The following is a 27,607-nucleotide window of genomic DNA, read 5'->3' on the forward strand; positions in this document are numbered from 1 at the left end:
GGTTGGACTCGCGTAAACCAGAGATTTGGGAAAACGTTAAAAGTCAAGCACGCCGACGTCCCGTCCCCCGTGCCGGACGCGCACGACGCCCCGTCCCCCCGTGCCGGACGCGCACGACGCCCCGTCCCCCCGTGCCGGACGCGCACGACGCCCCGTCCCCCCGTGCCGGACGCGCACGACGCCCCGTCCCCCCGTGCCGGACGCGCACGACGCCCCGTCCCCCCGTGCCGGACGCGCACGACGCCCCGTCCCCCCCCCGTGCCGGACGCGCACGACGCCCCGTCCCCCCCGTGCCGGACGCGCACGACGCCCCGCCCCCCCGTGCCGGACGCGCACGACGCCCCGCCCCCCCCGTGCCGGACGCGCACGACGCCCCGTCCCCCCGTGCCGGACGCGCACGACGCCCCATCCCTCCGTGCCGGACGCGCACGACGCCCCATCCCTCCGTGCCGGACGGTGACCAGCTGCAGGCACGTCGTAAACCACCACATTATTACAGTACGGTGATTATCACACTTCTGTCTCTGGAGAAAGTGTTTTAGATCCCATAACGACCCTTAAAGACTATAGATGGAGCAGGGGCCTCGTGTATTTGGGCAACCAACGGCTCAGAGAGACACAACAGTGTGGCCTTGTCCTTGGTTCAGGCCTGAGGCGCAGCTGAACACAGATAACACCTGGTGACGATAAACACGTCTTACCTTGGATGAGTTGCTCCTCTCCGAGCAAACGGACACTACGTCTCAGACTCGGTACCAGCGAGTAAGAATAGAATCCCGACTACTCCGTCTGTGAGCAACCGAGAGGAAAAAAACCCCGAGCAGACCAGCGTGACGTAACTTCCGGAAGTTTTCCACACAGTACGCATGCGTACTAGACTGGTCGGCCCAATGGGCTGGCGACTGCGCATGCGCAGCCTCTTTCCAAGTAACGTACACAACCTGCTGCGCAAGCGTAGACATTTAGCGCATGCTCACTAGCTCGCTTGGAATGTATTGCGTAACTCAGTCTCAGAATGAAAGTAGATGTCAAGCTGCGTGAGAATGTCAGCGCTATATACGTTACATGAGACCCAGTGCAAGAAGGAATGGCGTTCTCTGAATATTATATACATTTATTTTGCCAGACAATAAGATGGCTGACCGAGGCTTCCGGTTTCTTATGTTACCAAGGGTGCATTTCCGGCGGAGCTCGCTGACGGTTCCGGTGTGTGCTGAGCCGGTGTGTGAGTGATGATGAAGGCTCAGGACGGAGCGGGCTCTCTCCTGCTCCTCTTCACGCCGCTGTTGCTTCCGTACGGCTCTGGCTCCGAGCTCTCTGTGGTGACGTGCGGCTCCGTGGTGAAGCTGCTGAACACCAAGCACAACGTCCGGCTCCACTCCCATGACGTCAGATACGGATCAGGTAACCGGGGTCATCATGGCGGATCCCTGGGCGATGGCTGGGTGCTCCCTGCCGCCTGTCCTGTGCTGAGGCCGCGAAAGGGGGTCCTGCGCCGTCAGATGGGGCGTATTAGTGCTGTGCCTGGGCCATAGAGGCGACGGTAATCACAGGACCCCCACAGTGTCAGCGTATATGGATAATAGAGGACCCCCACAGTGTCAGCGTATATGGATAATAGAGGACCCCCACAATGTCAGCGTATATGGATAATAGAGGACCCCACAATGTCAGCGTATATGGATAATAGAGGACCCCACAATGTCAGCGTATATAGATAATTGAGGACCCCCACAATGTCAGCGTATATAGATAATAGAGGACCCCCACAATGTCAGCGTATATAGATAATAGAGGACCCCACAATGTCAGCGTATATAGATAATAGAGGACCCCCACAATGTCAGCGTATATAGATAATAGAGGACCCCACAATGTCAGCGTATATAGATAATAGAGGACCCCACAATGTCAGCGTATATGGATAATAGAGGACCCCCACAATGTCAGCGTATATGGATAATAGAGGACCCCCACAATGTCAGCGTATATGGATAATAGAGGACCCCCACAATGTCAGCGTATATGGATAATAGAGGACCCCCACAATGTCAGTGTATATAGATAATAGAGGACCCCCCACAATGTCAGCGTATATGGATTATAGAGGACCCCCACAATGTCAGCGTATATAGATCATAACGGACCCCCACAGTGTCAGCGTATATAGATAATAGAGGACCCCCACAATGTCAGCGTGTATAGATAATAGAGGACCCCACAATGTCAGCGTATCTATACATGTGATCTGTGAGGGAGTGAGGAGAGACCGGACGACGGCCGTTTCGCGCTACGGCGCTTCTACGGGTCCATGCTGCATGGACCCGTAGAAGCGCCGTAGCGCGAAACGGCCGTCGTCCGGTCTCTCCTCACTCCCGCTCCCTCACAGATCACTGCGTATGCCGGTTCATACTATGCATAGTATGTTTTGCTGAATAAAGAGCACACTTGGAAGAAGCACAAGGGTGAGTGCTGCATCATTTTTCTTCTCATTATATGGTCTTGTACAAAACTCTGACGATTGCATAGCACCACCCGCAGCTCACAGCAAGGGAGTCCTCATCTGTCCTTCTGAAACAGATCGTTTAAGCGAATCTCCAATTGCGCTATAGTGAAGCTCTGTGCCGATCATCTTTCTGTTTCTTGGTATAACGAAGTTGGTCATTATCTATACATGTCCATGAGGGATAATAGAGGACCCCACAATGTCAGCGTATCTATACATGTCCATGAGGGATAATAGAGGACCCCACAATGTCAGCGTATCTATACATGTCCATGAGGGACAGTAGCGGACCCCACAATGTCAGCGTATCTATACATGTCCATGAGGGATAACAGAGACCCCACAGTGTCAGGGTATCTATACACATCCAGGAGTGGTAATAGAGGACCCGACAATGTCAGGGTATCTATACATGTTCAGGAGGGATTATAGAGACCCCACAATGTCAGCGTATCTATACATGTCCATGAGGGATAATAGTGACCCCACAATGTCAGCATATCTATACTTGTCCATGTGGGATAATAGAGACCCCACAATGTCAGCGTATCTATACATGTCCATGAGGGATAATGGAGACCCCACAATATCAGCGTATCTATACATGTCCATGAGGGATAATAGTGACCCCACAATGTCAGCATATCTATACTTGTCCATGTGGGATAATAGAGACCCCACAATGTCAGCGTATCTATACATGTCCATGAGGGATAATGGAGACCCCACAATGTCAGCGTATCTATACATGTCCATGAGGGATAATAGTGACCCCACAATGTCAGCGTATCTATACATGTCCATGAGGGATAATACAGGACCCCACAATGTCAGGGTATCTATACATGTTCAGGAGGGATAATAGAGACCCCAAAATGTCAGGGTATCTATACATGTCCAGGAGGAATACTAGAGGACCCCCACAATGACAGGGAATGTTTTTTAATACCAAACAAAGCAAAATTTCCAGCTCCCGGACGTAAATATAAAAATATTGTATCTTTATTCCATCATTTAAAATAGCAAAGGCTGACAAAACAAAGGAGAAAAGATCACATGGCAGTCATAACTGAACGCGTTTCGAACACTAGGTTCTTAGTCCTCAGTACTTTATGGAATTAAGATACAATATTTTTATATTTCCGTCCTGGAGCTGGAAATCTTGCTTTGTTTGGTGCTTCATCCACGTCACAGCGGAGACGTCTTTTCCCTGCTCGGATGCTACAACCACAGCTTTTGGACTTTCATGGGTGAGCTGAATAATTCAGTTTTTTTCCAATTTTTTTTAATACAAGTATTTTCTAACACGCATGGATACACATTGTGTTTGTGCCACTGATGGGCGCATACTCCCTGGAGGTGGGCGCTTGACAATGAGAGAGGGAGGGATGCCTGGGCATCTGTCCACCATAAGGACATGTTCTAAAAATAAAATGATTCCTCACAGTGTCCCTCTGTATAGATAAGTGCGGTCTGCCTCGCCTTCCTACAGTTAAGTAAACGGTGTGCTGGCGCACTAATCACGCTTTTGGCCTTCTTCTTGTAAATGGGGGAGGGGGGTCTATGGCCATGTTACAGTATATATTAGGGGGCGGTGTGCGCGGGCCCAGTGCGCTCGGGGGCGGTGTGCGCGGGCCCAGTGCGCTCGGGGGCGGTGTGCGCGGGCCCAGTGCGCTCGGGGGCGGTGTGCGCGGGCCCAGTGCGCTCGGGGGCGGTGTGCGCGGGCCCAGTGCGCTCGGGGGCGGTGTGCGCGGGCCCAGTGCGCTCGGGGGCGGTGTGCGCGGGCCCAGTGCGCTCGGGGGCGGTGTGCGCGGGCCCAGTGCGCTCGGGGGCGGTGTGCGCGGGCCCAGTGCGCTCGGGGGCGGTGTGCGCGGGCCCAGTGCGCTCGGGGGCGGTGTGCGCGGGCCCAGTGCGCTCGGGGGCTAAGGAATTGCTGGTAGCAAAGAATGGAAACACATCTCACAGTGAAGCCTCAGTGCAGATCCACACTATCCACCTTATGGTGAAAAGTGAAATACAAGTTGTTCTTGTAGAACAGGAAATAGTTGAAGCTATTATTAGTTTAGTCATTTACATAAACTTTAATTTGTGGTTTTTCACTTTGCACAAGACATTCACTTGCATAAGCATGTGGCACAGCGGAAGTGTCCAGCCCACTTAGGAGACACCGCTACATCATAAATAATAAACAATCAGAATGTTAAACTGAAAACCTCATATTCAGTTATATTAATTTTTGCCTAGCGGCTTTAGATCAACGTATGATTTTGGGATGTGCGGTTCATGCTCTTTTTTTTCTTTTTTGCAAAGCATGTTCTAGTCTTCTTCTTGGACCAGCACTCCTCCCATTTGGCTCAGGTGATTTTAATTAGCAGGAGACTGCAAAGTAAGGGGTCTAGCCCATTTTGGCTCTCACTGAAGAGCTGTAGGAAGGTGAGTTTAAGTGCTCCTTTCATTTTGGTGTTGGTGCTGTGTGGCGGCCATTGTTGCTGTGGCTTTGTGCTGGTGGGGCGGCGCGGTCTGGAGTCTTGGGGACTCAGTCTTGCAGCATGGGTGCTGTGGGGCAACAGGCCGTCCGCCCTGCTGGTGCATGGCCGCTGTGGCGGTGGGCGCTGCACGGCTCCGCTCCGTTAGGGCGATAGGACCCACTACGAGGTTTGCCGTGAAGGGGCAGTGGGCTTCATACAGTCTGATCAGAATGTTAAACTGAAAACCTCATATTCAGTTATATTAATTTTTGCCTAGCGGCTTTAGATCAACGTATGATTTTGGGATGTGCGGTTCATGCTCTTTTTTTTTCTTTTTTTTTTTTCTTTTTTGCTAAATAATAAACAATGCAAAGTGCTTGCAAACAAGCAACCTTCCATTATGCCAGTTATCAAAAATCTTCTCTGTTCTCAAGAATCATCCGTGGCCTTTTTCCAAGGTGAGGAACGCAGCACTTACAAGCTCTTTTCTATTGTTTTTGCGTGTATTGATCTGGAGCGCACTTACATATATTAACCCCTTAATGACCACCAATACGCCTTTTAACTGACCTGAGATATAAGAGAATAACATCCCCATACAGGTGACAATCCAGCAGCTGTCGACTGTACACTATAGCTGACAACTTCCTGCATCGGCCACGATCAGTGTTTTCACTGTCGAAATCTGATTAACCCCTTAGATGCTGCTGTCAATAGTGACTACATCATATAAATGGTTAAGGCTATGTGCACACGTTGCAGATTTCCTGCAGATCTGCAGCATTTCCATGCAGAAACGCTGTAGATCTGCTAGTGATTTACAGTACAATGTAAATCAATGGCAAAAAAAAATCCTGTGCTGATGGTGCAGAAAAATCTGTATGGAAATTGCAGCAGATTCAAAAAAGGACCATGTCAATTCTTTGTGCAGATTTGCTGCGTTTCTGCACCCATTCCATAATAGAAATTTGCAAGGGTAAAAAAGGAAGAAATCTGCACAAAAATCTGCAACGTGTGCACATACCATAACAGAGTGTGGGGGCTTCTTCTTTATCCCAATTGGTGCCCTCAGATCATGATTGTGTGGTCCTGATGTTTGCCGTGGCAATTCATGACCAAATCGCGGCCTTAGAGTCTGACGGCTGTAGTGACCTGTTCAGAAGTTAGCGTCAATTAGGTGGTAAAAATCAACTTTTTCATTCCTGTCATGTCATTTTGCATTAATTCCTGAAAAGCACTTGAAGGGTTAATAAACTACCCGACAGCAGTTTTCAATCTGTCAAGGGGTGCTGTTTTTAAAATGGTATCACTTTTGCCGGGTTTCCAATATATGGGACTTCTAAAGTCACTTCAAACATGGATAGGTCCCTAAAAAAATAAATTTTGTACATTTCCTTGAAAAAATGAAAAATGACTGCTACATTTTTAAACCTCCTAAAATGCTAACAAAATAAAATAACATTTTAAAAATGGTGCAAATGTAAAGCTGACATGAGGGAAATGTTATTTATTAATGTTTTGCTGTGGTATGATTATCTGGATTAAATGGATAATCATTCAAAGTTTGAAAATTGCTAATTCATTAACATTTTTCTCAAATTTCTGATATTTTTAATAAAGAAGCACAAAACATATCGACCTAAATTAACAATAATCATAAATTATAATGTGTCACGAAAAAACAGTCTCAAAATCACTGGGATATGTTGAAGCGTTCCAGAGATATTGCCACATAAATTGACACTGGTCAGATTTTAAAAATTTGGCTCCGTCACTAAGGGGTTAAACCAATACACATCCACACCCACATACAAGCCATGACTCCACCCTTGCTTCAGGTATCTTCTGTGGCAAATGTCCAATTGTCTTCTGGCAATGTGAACACGGTCATTGGCTGCAGTAATCATCACCTTCCTGCAGATGGCATCCTCCATACTTGGGAAGAAAGTTCTTGTGTAGGACAGGTTCAACTCCATTTGGGATGGCTCCAAGATGTCCATTCAAATAACAATGGTTTGTCACCCAAACACCACAGGCGTTGTGTATCAATATACATATCCATAGGCCGAAGACAGGATGTCTATCTCAGGACCACTGGCTTATAATGGAAACCCACAGGAGTTGTGTACATATGTAGATAATGATAGGTCACAAACAGGATAGAGGCTATTGATTCAAGATTTCCACAGTGTACACCTATATCCTCCATTAGGTTGGAGGGCCAATATTCATTTAGTATGTAGATGCACCTCCGCCTTATCACTAAAACAAAGGACATCACACAAAAGAACACAGGCCTGACTGCCTAATAGGTTTACAGTCTTGTATCTGGTTTATCTTATCAACAGAGTCCTGGAAATATTCAGCACTCATAAATTCAATATATCTCAGTGATTTCTATGATACGTGCATTGTCCATGTTGTCTCCAACAAGCGCCGCACAACGGGGGCAGCGGATGCCCCATTGTGAGTTGCAGGGAGGTGGGGGCGGAGTTCCGGCCGCACATGCGCGGTCGGAAATGGCGGACACGACGCTCAAAGTTGCAAGCAACGTTTTTTTGTTTGGATGGTCCGCCACAACACGACGCAACCGTCGCACGACGGTTGCGACGTGTGGCAATGCGTCGCCAATGTTAGTCTATGGGGAAAAAAACGCATCCTGCAGACAACTTTGCAGGATGCGTTTTTTCCCCAAAACGACGCATTGCGACGTATCCCAAACGACGCTAGTGTGAAAGTAGCCTTAGGCTGGGCTTAGACCTGTGGACATGCCTGCTGATCTGCTATATGCAAGCTGATTGCCTATTTTGACAGGCAGATCTGATTTTTAATGTGCACAGAATGGTCGTTAATACGATTGTTCTGTGCACATACATTAGCCTGTGTGACAGGATATCCTATAACTTCTGCAGTGGGAAAGAGAAAATCCTGACTCCCTTCTTGCTTGCTTGTCAGGTGTTTGCTGGTCTGTTTAGACTGGCCCATAGTCAAGTTTGCAGTCTGTGACGTCAGACTTGTGAATTGTCACATTGCGCACATTGCGAGGATTCTCCAGTGCATGCGCTGGCAGTGGTTATAGTATGGGGGTCATCAGTAGGCTGTGAGCCAGAAACTGCATAATACGTGTCTGTGTGACTGGTGCTCTATGCAAGCCTCATCTGAGTGCATTTTTAAAGGGTTATTCCACTACTAGGACAACCCCTTCCTGAACTAAATGTTTTTCCCCGATAAAATAATAAAGCATTTACTCGCCTCCTTTGCTGGCACCAGTGTCACCACTCACGGTCTCGGGGGTCTGGTAGTAGAAAATCTTTTTAATACTAGACACCACCCCTCCATTGGTTGATTTGTAGGTGGTTGTTTCATCAGGATTTTGCACCTGAGCTGCCCCCTGCATTTATCATGATGGTCTGCTGCATCCTGCTAGTGCTTTGGTATTCTGACTTTGTGTTTCTTTTTCTGTGAGATTTTTTTCAGGGTCTCAAGTGCCATCAGTCATAGTTAGCAATCCTAAAGGTACCTTCACACTGAACAATTTAACAACGATATCGCTAGCGATCCGTGACGTTGCAGCGTCCTGGCTAGCGATATCGTTGTGTTTGACACGCAGCAGCGATCTGGATCCCGCTGTGACATCGTTGGTCAGAGCAGAAAGGCCAGAACTTTATTTCGTCGCTGGATCTCCCGCAGACATCGCTGAATCGGCGTGTGTGACGCAGATTCAGTGATGTCTTCACTGGTAACCAGGGTAAACATCGGGTTACTAAGTGCAGGGCCGCGCTTAGTAACCCGATGTTTACCCTGGTTACCATTGTAAATGTAAAAAAAACAAACACTACATACTTACATTCCGGTGTCTGTCCCCCGGCGCTCTGCTTCCCTGCACTGTGTCAGCGCCGGCCGGCCGTAAAGCACAGCGGTGACGTCACCGCTCTGCTTTACGGCCAGCCGGCGCTGACAGTGCAGTGGTTTTTTTTTTTTTTTTTTACATTTACACTGGTAACCAGGGTAAACATCAGGTTACTAAGCGCGGCCCTGCGCTTAGTAACCCGATGTTTACCCTGGTTACCAGGGGACTTCGCATAGTTGGTCGCTGGAGAGCGGTCTGTGTGACAGCTCTCCAGCGACCACACAACGACGCTGCAGCGATCGGCATCGTTATCTAGATCGCTGTGTCGCTAAATGTACCTTAAGAGTCAATATTGACCTTAGTTGTCACTAGTCTAATGTGCATGGAGGTGGCCTGACCTTCCCCCAACAGATGTTACTATGATGGCGAACTCAGTTGAGGGGTTCAAGAGGCCTGGATGTCTTCCTGGAGCAGAACAATATTGTATCATACAATTATTAGGTTCTGTAGAAGGACGTAGATATGGGGATTTATTATGATGGAATATAGGCTGAACTGGATGGACAAATGTCTTTTTTCGGCCTTACTAACTATGTTACTATGTTACTATGTAGATGATCCAGGAGAGGTGGATCTGAACCTTGGAATTCCAATAGCCGATCCTTTTATTCTCTCCAGGTAAAAGCCTCCACCAGAATCGGGCAGCGATGTTCTCCCAGGACACACAGGGAAGCTCAGCCGAGTGGAGAGTGCCAGTGTATGGGGGTGTCGGGGGATAAGCTGTGGGAAGCAGAGTCCTTTTGCAGACAACTGTGTCAGGGTTCTTGTCCCAAGTTCATGCACAGTAGGAGATGGATTGAGAGGCTTTTGTCAGAGATCTAGTGAATGAAAACCTGGCTTGTAAGTCTCCTCCTTCCAGTTTGGTTCTCTGCATAAGGAGAAATGTTGAAAAGAAATTCAAGAAAAATTGTCAGGAAAAACTGTCCCAAAACATACCTCATTGACATTGTATTGTAATATTTTCTTCCTGACTTTCAGATAACATTTTGACAATGACATGGTTTTTTTCCTGAAAAAAAAATGGTAGAAACTGTGCAAAACTGCAGTGCATTTATGAAAAATGTTGTGTGCAGGCACGTCTAGACAAGCTCTTGTGTAAAGTTGCGCTCCAGGAAGGATTTGTGCCGGTCTCCATTTGTATAGTACATCGGGTACAGTGTAGAGCAGGACAGACATCGAGGCTCTAGGAGAAATACATGGAGACTGATAGACTTTGGGTCCACACAGAAACCGTGGTCAGATTGAGAGCGCGGCTCACGTGGTATAACGGCAGCTGGGAAGGAAGCTGGTACTTCAGTAATAAAAACAGCTGTATACTCCTCCACTTTACACCATATATATATGTCCAGTTGGATTAGTCAGTGCATCCTTCCTACATCATAACATCCGGAATCACAAGGCAGTCACAGTCATCATGAACTTGTGGGTGAAACGGCTGCACCAAGAAGATGACCTGCAAGAAAGTGCACATTCCCTGTTCTGTGCCCATCAGACATGGCATAGTGATCGTAAGGACATTTCGGCAAGTACTGGCATCCCTTCAGGGCAGATGTGAAAGGCTCCTTGTGTTTGTCCTTGTTGTGGACAGGGGCAGGAACTGTCTTCCATTGAATGCACTGTTCTGGTCAGTAAAACAGACCGGACTAGTACATGCTGCAAAATTATAGGTGTATTTCCCACATAGAAGCGGAGTAATAAATCTCCAAATTTGTATACAAGTAAATAAATTGTATTGTTGCAAAAAAATGTTTAAAATACAAATTCCAATAAGGAGTGATTCCATGTGATAGGTACTATAGGGCAAAAAATGGAGACACAAAGCGCAAAATAGGGTCTTCTCCTATAGATCAGAGGTCCCCAACTCCAGTCCTCAAGGCCCACCAACAGGTCATGTTTTCAGGATTTCCTTTGCATTGCACAGGTGATGCAATTATTACCTGGGCAAGACTAAGGAAATCCTGAAAACATGACATGTTGGTGGGCCTTGAGGACTGGAGTTGGGGACCCCTGCATAGATAACCAAGAGAGCTCACCTGATTTTATTGGATAAAGTGCATGTAGCGATTTCTGCTGCTGCAGATCCACAAGCCGATTAACGGCCGTATGACAATATAAACTGTGCAGGAGGTGTGGGTTAAATCCGCGCTGCCTTAATGATGAAGTTCCAGGGATAATAAGTTTATACGGCGGTTTATTCAATGCGTTTCAACGTCAGTGCGTCCTCTTCTTCAGAAATTCTACATACAACATATCTGGTATGTTGTATGTGGAATTTCCTGAAGAGGTCGCACTGACCTTGAAACGCGTTGAATATACCACCGTCTAAACTTATTCTCCCTGGAACTTCATCATTAGGGCAGCGCAGATTTAACCCACACCTCCTGCACAGTCCATATGATAGGGAAATACATTCTAAAATAATAGAGATGGTAACGAAAGTACAGTCAAGGTCCCAAAAAGAGGAGGAAAGGCAGAACGACACCAAAATATGGCAACAATTTTTTTTTTTTGTTTAATTTTAGTTTAATTAAGCTGCTGATCTGGCTTTTACAGCCCATAAATCTGGTCATGCTGGATGAGGGAAGGGTCTGGTTACATTTCAGCTTTAGGCCATGTTCACACTTTGCGGTTTTTACCGAGGAAACGCAGTGATTTTGCAGCTGCGGGTCCGCAGCAGTTTCCATAGCATTTACAATAACCTGTAAACCCTATGAAAACCGCAAACCGCTGTGCACTTGCTGCAGGAAAAACCGCGCGGGAACGCAGCGGTTTACAACCCGCAGTATGTCACTTCTTTGTGCAGAATCGCGGCGGTTCTGCACCCATAGGAATGCATTGATCCGCTTACTTCCCGCATGGGGCTGTGCCCACCATGCGGGAAGTAAGCGGATAATGTGCGGGTGGTACCCGGGGTGGAGGAGAGGAGACGAGACTCTCCTCCAGGCCCCGGGAACCATATTTGTGGGTAAAAAAAAAAAGAATTAAAATAAAAAATAAGCTACACTCACCTCTCAGCGCTGCACGCGGCCGTCCGGTCTCAGAGTTGCTGTGCGACCAGGACCTGCGGTGACGTCGTGGTCACATGACCGTGGCGTCACAAAGGTCCTTCTCGCACAGCATCTTTGGAACCGGACCGCCGCCTGCAGCGCCGAGGAGATCGGGACGTCAGAGGGTGAGTATATCATGATTTTATTATTTTTAACATTACTATTGATGCTGCATATGCAGCATCAATAGTAGGAGTAAAATCCTGCAGCGGAATCCGCAGGACAAAACGTGATAAATCTGCAGGGATAACCGCAGCGGTTGTGCCCTGCAGATTTATCAAATCCGCTGCGGGAAAACCCGCAGGGACCCGACGCTATGTGTGAACATAGCCTTACTTCATATTCGCCATATGCATCAGGCACACTACTGCTGAACGTATCCATAGGTCTCCATGTATTCCGCTAGACTGTTCTTTTGGCATATATGGATTCAGTACGCTTTGACATGCAGACCCACCAATATCATGATATTTTATTACTATAGAAGAAAGAGTAGTCCGCTGTACAGAGGGAGTCGGTGGCAGATGTGTGGTATCAGACATGTCGGAGGTACACCTCTGGGAGAACTCTGCTGTCTCCTAAGTAAGCAAATGTGATGCTGCGGTGGCAGGTGGTTTTTACAGCTTGCTGCAGTTCTGCTGGTTTTATAATGTCCGTGAGGTTTCTAGTTCCAAAAAACACACAGATATTAACAAGCATTTAACAACCGGTGTGATTTACAGCAAAACTGCACACACAGCGCTGTTTGTGGCTGCACTTTGGCTTCTATCTGTGGATTTTTCATTTCAGCTGGGTGTAAATTTTCTGTGGAAGATGGATCCGTGAGGATTGGACTCCAGCACCAATGAGAAAATATTAAAACATAGCTTTTACCGTGCAATTAAAAACATGGTGCAAAAAAGATTAAGGATCTATAAACGTATGTGTTTCGGGTGAGCCACCATTCAGACAGCTGTATTACTCGCGTGTGAATCACACCGCAGTCCTTGGACTGGCCAACATCTCTTGGCCTGAGTGTGACAGCGTGTATACCTGCTGTCACGCTCTGGTCAGAGGAGTTGACCGCCATTCTGAGGACTAAGACGCAATCCCTGAGTGAGTAATACCGCTGTCTGACTGCCCCCTTAAAGTTATGTTCTAACATTTTCTCAGTGTTGCTGGAGCCCGGTCCTCATGGACCCTTCTTCCATTTCTGAGCTGGATACCAGCCCGGGGTGCACCACACCCCGACCAAACAAGGTCTACCACGGCTCCTTTGTGAATGCTAGTGGTTTCACACTATATTATCCTCCCTGGTAGGTGAACTGATTACCTTTTTTCCTTTGCTATATATTTGCCATAGAGTGGCTGCAACAGAGGAAGCATGAGATGTCAGCCATGTGCTAAATGTTGGGGCCGGGTCCATCACTGTGAGCGGCGCTCTTAGTGGTTCTCTTTATAGCCGTTGCGTTTTATTCTATTTCAAAAAGGGTATACATATTCAAAGTAATTGTTAAATTCCTCATCACCGCAGGCAGTGGGCAGCAGTCCGTGACCGGCGTTACAACCGCAGATGATGGCAACAGTTACTGGCGAATCCGTGGAAAGACGTCAACCGTCTGTGAAAGAGGAACATTGGTAAAATGTGGACAGTCCATCCGCCTCACACATGTCAATACTGGGAGAAATCTACACAGTCATCACTTCACATCTCCATTATCAGGAAACCAGGTGAGTTATCGTAAAGTGGCTGACGTGGATCAGTGCTATATGATCATTGGGACTCTCACCAATGCCAAACGTGGGGGTCCCAAAATCCCCTGTGTGATTGGAGCGGGGATGTGCAGGTTGACACCTTTCTATTCAAACAGAAGACTTTGATACCCCATTCTTGGAATTGGTCAGATACCCATCTATGCTAGATGTATCATGTAACCTGTGGATAAGTAATAAATGTATTTAGTGCGAAAACCACTTTAATTATTCAGCATGGCCTAACTCATTATGAGTTCAGTCATGGATGTAGAACCTAAGACAATCCAAGTGATCACATAAGATCCCTGAAAAAACTTGGCTTACTGTAATTTATCCTTTTCCTCCTTCCAGAAAACTGAAGTTTCCTTTTAAGTGTAACCACTTAAATACTGCTGTCAGACAAGCATTTAACAGGCTTCAACATGGCAGCATTCACTTCTGAAGGCCATCGGCACAACACTTGCCGCAGGGTGCCAGTCTGTTACCTATGCCCTGCTAAGACCCTGACATCTGCCTATGGCTGTGCGTCATTGGAGATTGTCAGTTCCACAATACTTTGCAATACCATAGGATTGTATCAGCGATGAAACGATTGCAGATCCAAATTTCCTTAGAGGACTAATTAAAAATGTAAAAAAATGTTGAAAGCGCGCCCCCTTTCTCCAAATGTATAGAGCGAAAAGTGGAAAAAAAAATTAACATATCAGCTGAACTAATAAAATAAAAATTATTTACCTCTTATTGTGAACTGTTAAAAGGAAAAAAAAATAATGTCCAGAATTAGCCATTTTTGGTTGCTACAATTTGCATTTTTGTCATACTTAAATGTATCAGATCAGCAAAACAAATGTAAATATTAGACAAAGATAACACAAGTAAACACAAAATTCAGTTTTTAACTGAAGGTCTTTACTATTAAGGGAAAATGAAATCCAAACCTACAGGGCCCTGTGTGAAAGTGATTGCCCCTCCAACACATAAATTAACTGTGGTTTATCACATCTTTGGGAAGCTGAGTTCACATTCCCTAGCCACATCCAGACCTGATTACTGCCACATCTGTTTTCAATAAAGAAAACCTGCCTCACAAAGTGAAGTAGACCAAAAGATCTTCAAAAGCGAACCAAAGAAATTCTGAAACAAATGAGAAACAAAATAATTGAGATCTATCAGTGTGGAAAACATTATAATACCTTTTTTAAAGCTTTGGAACTCCAGGAAACCACAGTGAGAGCCATAATCCACAAATGGTGAAAACATGGAACAGTGGTGAACCTTACCAGTATTGGCTGTCCGACCAAAATTACACCAAGAGTTCATCGATAACTCATCCAAGACGCCACAAAAGACCCCCCAACAACATCCAAAGAACTACAGGCCTCAATTGCCTCAGTTAAGATCAGTGTGCATGACTCCACCATAACCAAAAACTGGATAAAAATGGCCTGCATGGCAGAGTTCCAAGACGAAAACCACTGCTGAGCAATAAGAACATAAAGGCTAGTCTGTGTTTTGCTAGAAAACTCCTTTATGATCCCCAAGACTTTTGGAACAATACTCTATGGACTGACAAGACAAAAGTTAACCCCGTAGTGACAGCCAATTTGGTACTTAATGGCCAAGCCAATTGTTACAATTCTGACCAGTGTCACTTTATGTGGTAATAACTCCGGAACACTTTAACCTATCCGCTGATTCTGAGACTTTTTTCGTGACATATTGTACTTCATGTTAGCCGGTAAAATTTCTTTGACATGACTTGTTTATTTATGAAAAAAAAAAGAAATATGACAAAAATTTTCAAAATGTACAAACTTTGAATTTTTATGCCCTTAAATCAGAGAGAGATATCACACAAAATACTCAATAAGTAACATTTCCCATATGTCTACTTTACATCAGCACAATTTTGGAAAAAAACATTTTTTTTGTTAGGAAGTTATAAGGGTTAAAAGTTGACCAACGAGTTCTAATTTCTCTTTAATTTCATTATTTTTACCTAACTAAGGGGGTGATAAAGGGGGTTTTATTTACTATTTTATTTATTCTGATCATTGTGATAGGTCTACAAACAGTGATCAAAGTGAACTAACAGGAAAAATTTCCTACTGTTGCCGGGTGCTGGCCGGTAGATCTCAGTAGGCCCCCTTCAACACCGGAAGAAGATGCCGGTGGCCAGGGGGTCATCACAGGAGGGGAATGCAGGGTCTCCGGAGGTACCGGTGGTCGTTATACCATTAATAACGGCGATCGCAACACTGGGGTCTGTAAAAACCGTCCTGAATCATGTTCTCTGGTGTTTCGGCTACCCCTGGTAGCTGAGACCCCGAAGAAATCCCAACTCTGGGGAGCGCTGTACACTTATTCCACTGCCGCCGTTAAAAGGCGTATCGGCGGTTGTTAAGGTTTTGGAAGGTGTATGTCTCATTACATCTGGCGTAGAAGTAACACAGCATTTCAGAAAAGGAACATTATACCAATAGTACAATATGGTGGTGGTATTGGTCTGGGGCTGTTTTGCTGCTTCAGGACCTGGACATCTTGCTATGGTAAATGGAGCTATGAATTCTTGGTCTACCAAAAAATCCTGAAGGAGAATATCCGTCCAACTGTTTGCATAACCCAAGTGCACTTGGGTTATGCAGCGGGACAATGATCCAAAACACACCAGCAAGTCCATTCCTGAATGGCTTAAGCAAAACAAAATTAAGACTTTGGAGTGGCCTAGTCAAAGTCCTGACCTTAATTCGGTTGAGATGCTTTGGCATGAACTTAAAAAGCGGTTCATGCTCGGAAACCCTCCAATGTGGCTGAATTACAACAATTCTGCAGAGATGAGTAGGCCAAAATTGCTCCAGAGCGTTGTAAAAGACTCATTGACAGTTTTCACAAATTCTTGATTGTAGTTGTTGCTGCTAAGGGTAACCAACCAGTAATTAAGTTTTAGGGGGCAATCACTTTTTTCCCGTCTCCCATGACAGCACACATGAGAGGGATCCGCCCAGTCGGGACAGGAAACCTACTGAAATAAAAGGGCGGTACCTCTCCCTCGCTTCAGTTGGGTTTCCTGTCCTGATGGGAACCCTTGTGCTGAATCACGGCAGTACTTTTTTGTTTTTTATTTTTTTGTTGATTGAAGATCCACTTACCCACTCCCATCCCGGCACTTGAAGCGCAGGCAGGACGCCTGTATGTCGGCCTTCGGGATGCTGGTAGCGCCGTCCGCAGATCCTTCGGGCTCTCGCGTACGTGCGGGCGTCGGTCCAGCACAGTCCGGATCTCTGGAGCCATTCTGCGGCTGCCACGCCGCTCTCTCCCCCTCTGCTGGGCGACTTCCGGGTGCGCGGCTTGCGTTCAGCGCAGAGCACGCTGGGAATGGGCGTGCCTGCGTGACGTCAGAGAGGCGCGCCGGATCCAAGATGGCGGCGCCCATGGATTCAGAACGCCGGTAATAATCTAAACTTTCCGGCGGTATTCTGGAGGGGGAGAGGAGCGATATTGGTACCGGAAGAGGCGGGGAAAGACCCCTTAATAAGGGGGTGGCCACACAAGATCGCTGCTCGTTTCCATACAATCCAGAGATGGAAGATATGGAGCAGCAGCAGCAGCTATCACAGCAGCAGCAGCAGCAAGAGCCCTTGTCAGGCGATACGCCTGCCCACCATCATGCTAAGAAAGACAGCCGCTCAGGTGGAAAGGGCAGCGGTCGTCGGACGTCTCACGACTCTTCAGCATCCAGGAGGAATGTTCCCCGTGCTCCCAGTCCGCCTCGGAATCCGGTACCCTTTTATGGTCAGCGGGTGGTGAGTGATCTACGTGAATGTCACCCTGGTGGTAATGGGCTACATTTTCTGTTTACTTGGCAGGCGCCGAGGAAGGCTAGCTCCAAGGCAAAGAATAAGGAATGTGCCCTCTGTAGAGTTCCATTGTCAGTCCAGTGGCAGAAAAGTCTATGTGCAGATTGCATTCAAAAGACTATCCAGGAAGAGACCCCTGACTTTGCCTCTAGTCTTAGAGCAATAATCAGAACCGAAGTGCAGGACTCTGTTAAAGCAGCCCTTAAGAAAAAGGGTAGTAAACACCCTGAGCCAGTTTCAGCTTCTGAAGTATCTCCTTCTGAGGAGGAATATCAAGAGGAACCGTTATCTCCCTGCTCCTCTTCCTCTAAATCCTCGGGCTCCTCTTCTGATAGTGATGTGGGGGGCCGTCCGTGCTTTCTTTTTTTTTTTTAATTCAAATAAATTTTTATTAAGAATAGCAAGGCAATTAACATGTTACATTTACATTTTCAATATAGAGTATTTCCCCCCCTCCCCCTTCAAACAGCCCCCTTCGATCCCAAAGCCCCCCACCCCCACCCCACAAAGCCGCTCATCTTGTTAATTACTACCATCATTAAAACAATAGAGTATCTAATCCCTCAACCATTCGTATAAGCCACACTTCACATTACTATCCCATAGCAATCCATGGAGACCACATTTTATTGAACGTTTCAGTTTTCCCTTTCTTCTTATAAATCCCTTTTTCTAGTGTCAGGCCCTGTTTCACATACTGAAGGAACTCTCCTCTTGACGGCGGCTCTTCCCTAATCCAGTTTCTAGCTATCACCTTCCTAGCCATATACAACAATCTGGCTATAGCTATCTTTAGGTGTTTATCCACTCCAATCTCATCCACGCATCCCAACAAACAGACAACTGGATCCCTTGGCACCGTGCATCCATACGCACCTTCCATACGACTCAAAACTACCACCCAGAAGGCAGCCAACCTCGGACATGTCCACATCATATGGAAAATGTCTGCATCCGTAGACTTACACCTCGGACATTCAGAATCATTACGCAATCCTGCCTTATATAGCACCATCGGAGACCTATAAACTCTGTGTATCACATAGAGCTGTGACAGTCTATACGGTTCACTCAGCGACAGTCTTGGGATCCATTCCAACACCGACTCCCAAGTCTCATTATCCATTGGGCCCAAATCCCTTTCCCATTTAGCTCTTGCCATTATTGGAAACCCCAATAGAAAAGTGTGCAACAGATCCCTGTACAGAGTGGATATGACTCCTCCAGTCGTCCCATCATTACACACATACTCCAGAACTATATCCCTTTGAATCCTAATACCTCCGTTCCTACTCTGAGCTCCAAAGGCATGCCTCATCCGCAAATATTGATACTCCCCTGCAGACCCAAGACCAAATTCCGCCTGCAATTGGGAAAATGATTTCAGTTCACCTTGTTCAATTATTTGATACACATACTGAATCCCTTTGCCCAACCACTCTATCAGTACCCCCAATGCCTCAAATTCTTTCAGATTGTTATTATGCCATAGCGGCGAGTATCTAGTCAAGTCCGTGATCCCACGTATGTGCCTCAATCTACTCCACAGCTTGCGTATCAACAGCAAAGTCGGATATAGCTTCCCCAAACTCTCCAAGGATCCATCCTCCAAACATTGCACCACTGGCCTTCTTTTTGTCACCACCTCCATCAACCGCTGTACTGCCCCAGATGACCCCTCATGCGCCCAGCCCCTTAAATGCTGACTCTGGGCTGCAAGAAAGTACAACTCAGGGTTAGGCAATGCCAGACCCCCATCATCCTTGGGTCGCTGAAGTGTCTCCAGTTTGATACGCGGATGCTGCCTCCCCCAAATCAGATTCCTAAACAGAGAGTTGATCTGTCTAAATTTCCCACGTGGTATCCAAACCGGCGCATTGTGAAGAATATACAGTATTTTCGGCATCAGAATCATTTTGATAAGATTCACCCTGCCTACCACAGACAAATGTAGCTTAAGCCATGCATCCGCTTTTGCCTTGAGGGCACCCAAGATTGGAGTCAGATTCTCATGTATATAGTCAGTGACCGGCATAGATACCCATATTCCCAGGTACTTAAATTTACTCGTCACCTCCAGTCGCCCGTCCTCCAATGGCTCCCCATCCACATCGTCCACCTTAAACAAGATAGACTTACTCCAATTTATCCTAAGTCCCGACACTGATCCGAATCGTTCAATAATCCCAATGGCTCCCTCCAAGGATGCAACCGGGTCAGCCAGAAATAGCAGAATGTCATCCGCATACAACGCCACCCTTTCTTCAATCACCCCATATTTAAACCCCGTCATCTCATCAGACTGTCGAAGCGTAGCGGGCAGTGGTTCCACCGCCAGAGCAAACAAAAGGGGGGAAAGCGGACACCCCTGTCTCGTCCCTCTAGCCAATTGTATGGTCCGTGACAACTCCCCGTTTACCCTAACCCTGGCCATCGGCATCGAGTACATTAATTGAATCCATGATATGAACTGCGGTCCAAACCCCATTCTTCGCAACACCTGCCAGAGATATCCCCACTCCACACTATCGAACGCCTTGTGAGCGTCTAAAGATGCAATAACTCTCTGGCCACAGTTATCGGCTTTGAGTTGCAAGTTCATATACAGCCTTCGTAGATTAATCGCAGTTGACCTATCAGGCATAAAGCCAGACTGGTCTGAGTGTATCAGGCCAGAAATAACACTTGTCAACCTCATCGCCAACACCTTAGCCAGGAGTTTAACGTCGATAGTAAGCAAAGAAATTGGCCGATATGAATCCGGCTGTGTCGGGTCTTTCCCCTCCTTTGGAATCACCACTATTGTGGCCTCCCGCATAGATGCCGGTAGCCTTCCACCATTCGTAGCCTCTTCCAAGACCGCCTTCAATTTAGGGATCAACACTTCCCCCAAGCTTTTATAAATTTCGGCAGGAAATCCGTCTACGCCAGGCGCCTTCCCATTAGCCATCGACTGCAATGCCCGTCCCAGTTCCTCCTCCGTAATGGGAGCCTCCAAATCCTCCCTAGCTGTGTCACTCAGCCTCGGGAGCTCCAACTCCTCAAGGAACGCCACCGTGTCCTCCATTGACCCATCTACCCGAGAGGAGTATAAGTCTGCGTAAAAATCTGCAAAAGTCTCCAAAATCTCTGAAGTCTCAGAAACAGCAACACCACTCCCAGTCACCAAAGAGTGAACAAAGGAAGTATTTCTCTGGGCAGATGCCACCAGCGACAGCAAATGACCCACTGATTCACCCTCCTGGTAATAGGCCAAATTCATGAATTCCGTCTTCCTTTCAGCCTTACTCAGCAAGACCGCCTCTAGCTGGCTTTGAGCTGCCTTTAACCTCCTCCCAGCCTCCAAAGTACCCATTATTACCATCTCATCTTCAGCCACCCTCAGCCCATCTATCGCCAGCCTCTCTGCCTCTCTCGATTTCCGCTTACACCTGCTAATATCCCTAAACAACAGCCCTCTCAAGTATGCTTTCATGGCTTCCCACACAGTAAGCACATCTACGCTACCCTCATTTATCTCAAAAAATTCCACCAATTCCTTCTTAATCTTCTCCAAGTCTATACTGTGTAGCCAATTAGGGTGAATTTTCCACTCCCTTCTGCTCCCGTTCCGTGTCCCCACTGATCGAAATTCCACTTCAACTGGACTATGGTCTGAGAGAGCCCTAGGTAAATATCTCACGTCCCTTACCATCGTATCTAGTAATCGGTTACCCAGTGCCAGATCAATCCTAGACAGCGTACCATGAGCTGGTGAGTAGCATGAATACGCCCTTTCCCCGATATGCCTAACTCTCCATAAATCAACCATGCGCACTTCCCCGACATAAGTCCCAAACGTAGTGGTATGTCCCGCCGTCCTATTCTGGGGGTTTTTGTTCTTATCCCAAAAGTCATCACATATATTATTAAGGTCGCCGATAATTAGTAATGGTAACGGTCCCCAGCGCTCTACCCTCTCCAGCACCTCTCTTATCTTCTTGCTTGAGTATGGGGGCGGAATATACATTGCCACTATACACATCAATACTCCATTCATTTTACATTTCACCACCACATACTGACCATCCACATCTTCTTTTACCATTACCTCCTCATACTGCACCCCCGCAGGTATTAACACAGACACACCCCTAGAATACGTCGAGAAAGTAGAATGATACGCCCTCTGTATCCAGCGCCTATTCAATATGTTCACCCTCTCCCGCACTAAATGTGTCTCCAGCAGGCATATCATTGAGACTTTCTGTTCTCGGACATACGCCGTCCGTGCTTTCTTACCGAGAACACGGACAAGCTAGTAAAAGCTGTTAGAGCTTCAATGGGCATCAAAGATGAGAAAGCGGCCAGTCCCTGGAGGACATAATGTTTGGGGGTTTAGAGGAAAAGAGGAAGCGCACCTTTCCAGTGAATTCCAGAATAAAGGCCCTTATAGAAAAAGAGTGGAGGAAGCCAGAAAAATCGGGTAATCTTCCTTCAGCTTCTAAAAGACGTTACCCCTTTGAGGACAAAGATTCAGAGACTTGGGATAAGGTTCCGAAAATTGATGGTGCGGTCGCTAGATCGTCTAAAAAGTTGTCCCTTCCCTTAGAAGACTCTGGGGTATTAAGGGATCCCTTAGATAAAAAAGCGGATGGGTTCCTAAGACACACCTGGGAAGCAACCGCAGGAGGCTTGAAACCAGCAATTGCAGGGACCTATGTCTCTCGCTCCCTTATCGTCTGGCTGCAGCAGATAGAGGAGCAACTAAAGTCTAAAGCCCCGAGAGATGAAATTCTAACGAATGTAACTTTGGCTAAAGGTGCAGCTGCCTTCGTAGCAGATTCCTCAGCAGACTCCGTAAGGCTGGCAGCTAGGGCCGCAAGTTTATCCAATGCGGCTAGACGTGCTCTCTGGTTGAAGGGGTGCCCGGGTGATCTACCTTCAAAAAATAGACTTTGTTCTATACCATGTGACGGCCATTTCCTCTTCGGTCAAAAGTTGGAAGACATTTTAGAAAAAGCAGGAGACAGGAAAAAGGGGTTTCCTCGTTTTCCTGTGGACTTTAGAAGGCCTTATTTTCGGAGGGGCAAATTTAATAGGGGCCGCCCCCCGGGAGATTGAAGAAATTGGGACTCCAGAGAAAGGAAGGGATCTGGATATATGTTTAAAGGTCCCTCAACATCGGCAAAAAAACCCTCCCAATGACGCCAGGCCAGAGGTGGGGGGAAGGCTTTCATCTTTTCTCCCAGCCTGGGTAGACATCTCCCCCAGCCATTGGACTCTAAAAGTCATCGAACATGGCCTAAAAATATTTAGTTTTTCCACCGCGACAAACTTTTGTTTTAACGCCCCAAAGAAAAACCCCGGAGGAACAGCTAGCCTTTGAGACAGAAGTACTGGAGCTCGTGTCAAAACGGGTTCTAGTGGAGGTCCCGGGGGAAGAGCAGGGAAAAGGTTTTTACTCCCCTCTTTTTTTGGTACGAAAACCGGACGGGTCTTTGAGAACCATTGTCAATTTAAAAAATCTAAATCGGTCAGTAGTAAACTGCTCCTTCAAAATGGAGTCTGTAAATACGGCAATAAAACTTTTGTTCCCAAATTGCTTCATGGCAGCCATAGACCTAAAGGACGCCTATTACCACGTCCCAATTCATCAAGACTACCAAAAATTCCTAAGAGTGGCGGTTTATGTCCAAGGTTGTCTCAGGCACTATCAATATGCTGCTCTACCATTCGGCCTATCAATAGCACCGAGAATTTTTACAAAGCTGATGTCAGAGGTCATGTCCTTCCTCCGCTCTCAGAATGTAGTTATTGTTCCGTATCTGGACGACTTCCTTATTATAGGGAACTCGGCACCACATTGCCTGACACAAATAAAAGAAGTCATAGCGACGCTAGAGCGGTTGGGGTGGAAAATAAATCTTGCCAAGTCAAGGTTGACGCCGGAGCTAGTACAATCTTTTCTGGGCTTAGTTCTGGACTCCAGGCGTCAGCTTTGTCTTCTACCAGAAAACAAGCTGGTCAAAATTCAAAATCTTGTGGAGTTGGCAATTCATCACCCTGTAATGACGTTGAGAAAGGCAATGTCCCTGTTGGGTTCTCTGACGTCCTGTATACCCGCAGTAAGATGGGCTCAGTTCCATCTGAGACAGTTACAATGGGAGGTCCTGTCAGCGCAGAGGTGGTTAAAAGGGCATTTAGAGGGGAAGCTACGCCTTTCATTAGAGGTAACAAGTTCCCTAAAATGGTGGACCGTGAGAGATCATTTGACATCAGGGGTCCAGTGGGTAACTCCGATGGATCAGATCATCACCACAGATGCAAGCGGTTCAGGATGGGGAGCTCATTTGGGGACACTCTCAGTTCAGGGATCCTGGTCCCAATCGGAATCTCAACAAGCATCAAACCTAAGAGAGTTATGGGCTGTAGATAGAGCTGTAAAACATTTCCTTCCCATCCTTCAGGGCCATCATACCAGAGTGATGTCAGACAATCATGCAGTAGTTGCATATATCAATCACCAAGGGGGGACGAGATCCCCTTCCCTGATGAAGTCAGCGTCTGTCCTCCTACAACTAGCGGAGCGCCACCTACTATCCCTCTCGGCTCTCCACATAAAGGGAGTCGAGAATACGAGAGCAGACTACCTAAGTCGCAAGACACTGAAACAAGGAGAGTGGTCTTTGAATTCCCAGGTGTTTCAACAAATAGTGCAGGCCTGGGGCTTACCTGTGATAGATTTATTTGCCACCCTAGACAACAGGAAAGTAGAGAGCTTCTGTTCATTAAACCCAAGAGAAAAACCTTTTGCGGTAGATGCTCTCCAAATACAATGGAATTTCAGTCTCGCGTATGTGTTTCCACCAATAGCGATGAGTAGTAAGAAAAATCAGAATGGAGCAGGCGAGAGTAATTTTGATTGCTCCATTTTGGCCAAAAAGACCTTGGTTCTCCCTCCTGAGACAAATGTCAGTGACCGATCCATGGATTCTGCCAGATATTCCGGACCTGCTTACTCAGGGTCCAATATGCCACTCTCAAGTGAAGGGCTTCCATCTTGCAGCCTGGAATTTGAGAGGGCATTACTGAGTAGGCAGGGGTTTTCACCAGGGTTAGTCTCCACCCTGTTGAAAAGTAGAAAACCAGTTGCATCAAGGATATACGGCAGAACATGGAAAAAGTTTCTAGATTTTTCGGGGCAACCTTTAGGGGACAAGGCTCCTGTGGGTACTATTTTAGAATTTTTACAGGCAGGGTTGCAGTTGGGATTAGCAACTAATACGCTCAAGGTACATGTGTCGGCATTAGGAGCCTTGTATAACTGTAATCTGGCCTCCAATAGATGGGTGTCCCGCTTTATTAAATCGTGTAGTAGGTCTAGACCAGTGGTAATTTAGAGGGTTCCTCCATGGGATTTAAATCTGGTGTTAGAAGCTCTGACTAGTGTTCCGTTTGAACCCTTGCAGGAGTCATCAATAAAAATACTTACACTTAAATCAGTACTTCTGGTAGCGTTGACATCAGCCCGTAGGGTGAGTGACTTGCAAGCCCTGTCCATCTCCCCTCCTTACACACAGATATTTGATGACAGAGTAGTGCTCAGACCGGATCCGGCATATCTGCCGAAAGTAGTTCTTAAATTCCATAGGAGTCAAGAAATTGTGTTGCCCTCTTTCTGTGATAATCCCAAGAACCCAGGGGAAGAGAAATTTCATACGCTTGATGTAAGAAGAGCTATTTTGCAGTATATATCTCTGACTAGTCAGTGGAGGAAGGATCAATCCCTATTTATAGCTTTCCAGGGGAGCAGGAAGGGATATGGGGTATCCAAGGGTACTATTGCTAGGTGGATTAGGGAGGCCATTTCCTTATCCTATGCTTCTCGTGGTGCCCCAATCCCTGAAGGCATCAAGGCTCACTCCACCAGAGCCGTGGCTACTTCCTGGGCAGAAAAAGCAGAGGTATTGATTGATCAAATTTGTAAGGCTGCTACCTGGTCCTCACCGTCTACCTTCTTTAGACACTACTGACTAGATCTATCCTCCTCAACTGACCTTACCTTTGGTAGAAGGGTGCTGCAAGCGGTGGTCCCTCCCTAAGGTGTTTCTTTCTCCAAAAGTCTCTCATGTGTGCTGTCATGGGAGACTGGAAAACACCAAGGTTACTTACTGGTAGCCGGTTTTTCCGGAGCCCATGACAGCACCTGTATATTCCCTCCCTTTTTTCACCCTTTGGTGTGCACTTTTAGTTGGGTGTTTTTGTTATTATTATAATGTGGTGGTGGCTTACCATGTGTACTAACCAAGGAGGCCTCTCATGCTCTGAAAACCAACTGAAGCGAGGGAGAGGTACCGCCCTTTTATTTCAGTAGGTTTCCTGTCCCGACTGGGCGGATCCCTCTCATGTGTGCTGTCATGGGCTCCGGAAAAACCGGCTACCAGTAAGTAACCTTGGTGTTTCATATAGGGCTCTGTAGGTTTGGATTTATTTTTCCCTTAATAATAAATGCCTTCATTTATAAACTGCATCTTGTGGTTACTTGTGTTATCTTTGTGTAATATTTTAAATTTGTTTGTTGATGTAAAATATGTGTGACAAACATGCAAAATAATATGAAATCAGGAAGGAGCAAACACGTTTTCACACAACTGCATATAGGTCTGTTAGGCAATTGATCTCTGACATATTTCCTTCTTGTTCATTGTGCAGGAGGTCAGCGCTTTTGGAGATGATGGGGAAGGAGATATCTTAGACGACTGGACTGTACTCTGCAATGGGGAATTCTGGCAGCGGGACGAGGAGGTGAGATTGAAGCATGCGTCCACCAGCGTGCTGCTGTCCATCACAGGAGAACAGTACGGGCGCCCCATAAATGGACAGCGAGAAGTGCACGGCATGACCTATGCAAGCCCGCATAACTACTGGAAAGTAATGGAAGGCATCTTCATGAAACCTAGTGAACCTCCACGGACTGACTACACTCACTATGAGCTATGACCGCCAGCACAATGACTGCTTGAAAGTCCTTCAGTCTTTTCTTAACCGTACAGTGTTGACCTCCTCCGAGGATTTCTCCAGGATCTCACAAAGTTCACTTTGAAGAGCCGGTCGCAGTGGATTATGGGGCACAGTTTGTATCGTGCACCCGTGTGTCGGTATTATTATTTGTTATTTTTATCTTATGGCAGCAATTCGCCGGATTCATCCATGAGCATGACCCTGCAAAAGAGAAAAAAAAATGATCATATATTATCTCTGCAGCAAATGGTTTTTAAATGAAAAAAATTCTTAAATTGCGGTTCTGTTATTTTTCTCTTAGAAGAAAAAAAATATTCAAGTATTATTGTAATAACTTTCAGATTTCCTTTGTATTTGTGAGTCTTTCATTTTTTTTTCCCCCATTCTTCTTTTTTCACATATCACCATATTAGGTCAAGCTTTAGTTTTGAATGACACCATTCCCTTTGCCATGCAATGCACATTTAATGCTCCGCTCCAGCCGTGGCTGTTATACACAGATGACAGCTCTGTAAAATAGCTGGCATCCACAGCGTGCAGAACTGCTCCTTCCACAACTTGGAGACTCCTACCCTGGTCATTTATTCACATCCTAAGTCGGGAAAGGGGTAAATAGGTGGTTTCCCCATGAAAACCCTTGATCTTAAGGCTTTTCAGGGCATATGGATTTCCTAGAGCTCCTATTTAGTCCTGAGCTAACGTGATTGGATAACGTGCTATCCGACCACGCTCGTGTGCTAATCGAGTATCTTCGGCGTGCTTGAATACTATGAGTCGCCGGTGCTGTTCGACAGCCGCAACACACAGGATTGTCTGTTAGTTAGACAATTCCTGCATTTGTTGAGGTTGTTAAACAGCCGTGAAACCTGCAGTAGCAGGGACTCGAGCATATTTTAGGAGCACTTCAAAGACACTCTGTTAGGCTACTTTCACACATCAGGTTTTCGCCGTCAGGCTAAATTTCAAAAAAATCGGATCAGGCGAATGTTGCCGCCGGATCAGGTTTTTTTTTTTTCCCATAGACTTGTATTAGTGCTGGATTGCACCGGATGACATTGCGTTTCATCCAGTTTTCGCCAGAT

At 46.5% G+C, this 27,607-nt stretch overlaps 2 protein-coding genes across 2 annotated transcripts in view; one reads left to right on the forward strand and one right to left on the reverse strand.

The window, feature by feature from the left end:
• SUPT6H (SPT6 homolog, histone chaperone and transcription elongation factor) overlaps window positions 1-857 on the reverse strand; it is a 66,480-nt gene extending 65,623 nt beyond the window's left edge. Inside the window, exon 1 of the mRNA XM_069761225.1 lies at window positions 702-857. The gene's annotated coding sequence lies outside the window, so the exon portion shown is untranslated. The remainder of the gene's footprint in view (window positions 1-701) is intronic.
• Window positions 858-958: 101 nt separating this feature from the next.
• SDF2 (stromal cell derived factor 2) lies at window positions 959-26,800 on the forward strand. Its single transcript, XM_069761226.1, has 3 exons — window positions 959-1,404; window positions 13,445-13,641; window positions 26,217-26,800. Exons 1-3 carry the CDS (start codon window positions 1,233-1,235, stop codon window positions 26,502-26,504), a joined length of 657 nt encoding a protein of 218 aa, XP_069617327.1. The 5' UTR covers window positions 959-1,232; the 3' UTR covers window positions 26,505-26,800.
• Window positions 26,801-27,607: the final 807 nt, after the last annotated feature.

The sequence above is a fragment of the Ranitomeya imitator genome, chromosome 3 (assembly GCF_032444005.1).
Source record: "Ranitomeya imitator isolate aRanImi1 chromosome 3, aRanImi1.pri, whole genome shotgun sequence".
In the NCBI taxonomy this organism is placed as follows: Eukaryota; Metazoa; Chordata; class Amphibia; order Anura; family Dendrobatidae; genus Ranitomeya; species Ranitomeya imitator.

What these genes read in the sequence shown, in the direction of transcription:
- SDF2 (XM_069761226.1), top strand. Translation starts at nt 1,233, where the DNA reads ATGATGAAGGCTCAGGACGGAGCGGGCTCTCTCCTGCTCCTCTTCACG. An exon ending in TGACGTCAGATACGGATCAG is followed by an intron (nt 1,405 to 13,444) that starts GTAACCGGGGTC and finishes TCATCACCGCAG; the next exon opens with GCAGTGGGCAGCAGTCCGTG. An exon ending in CTCCATTATCAGGAAACCAG is followed by an intron (nt 13,642 to 26,216) that starts GTGAGTTATCGT and finishes TTCATTGTGCAG; the next exon opens with GAGGTCAGCGCTTTTGGAGA.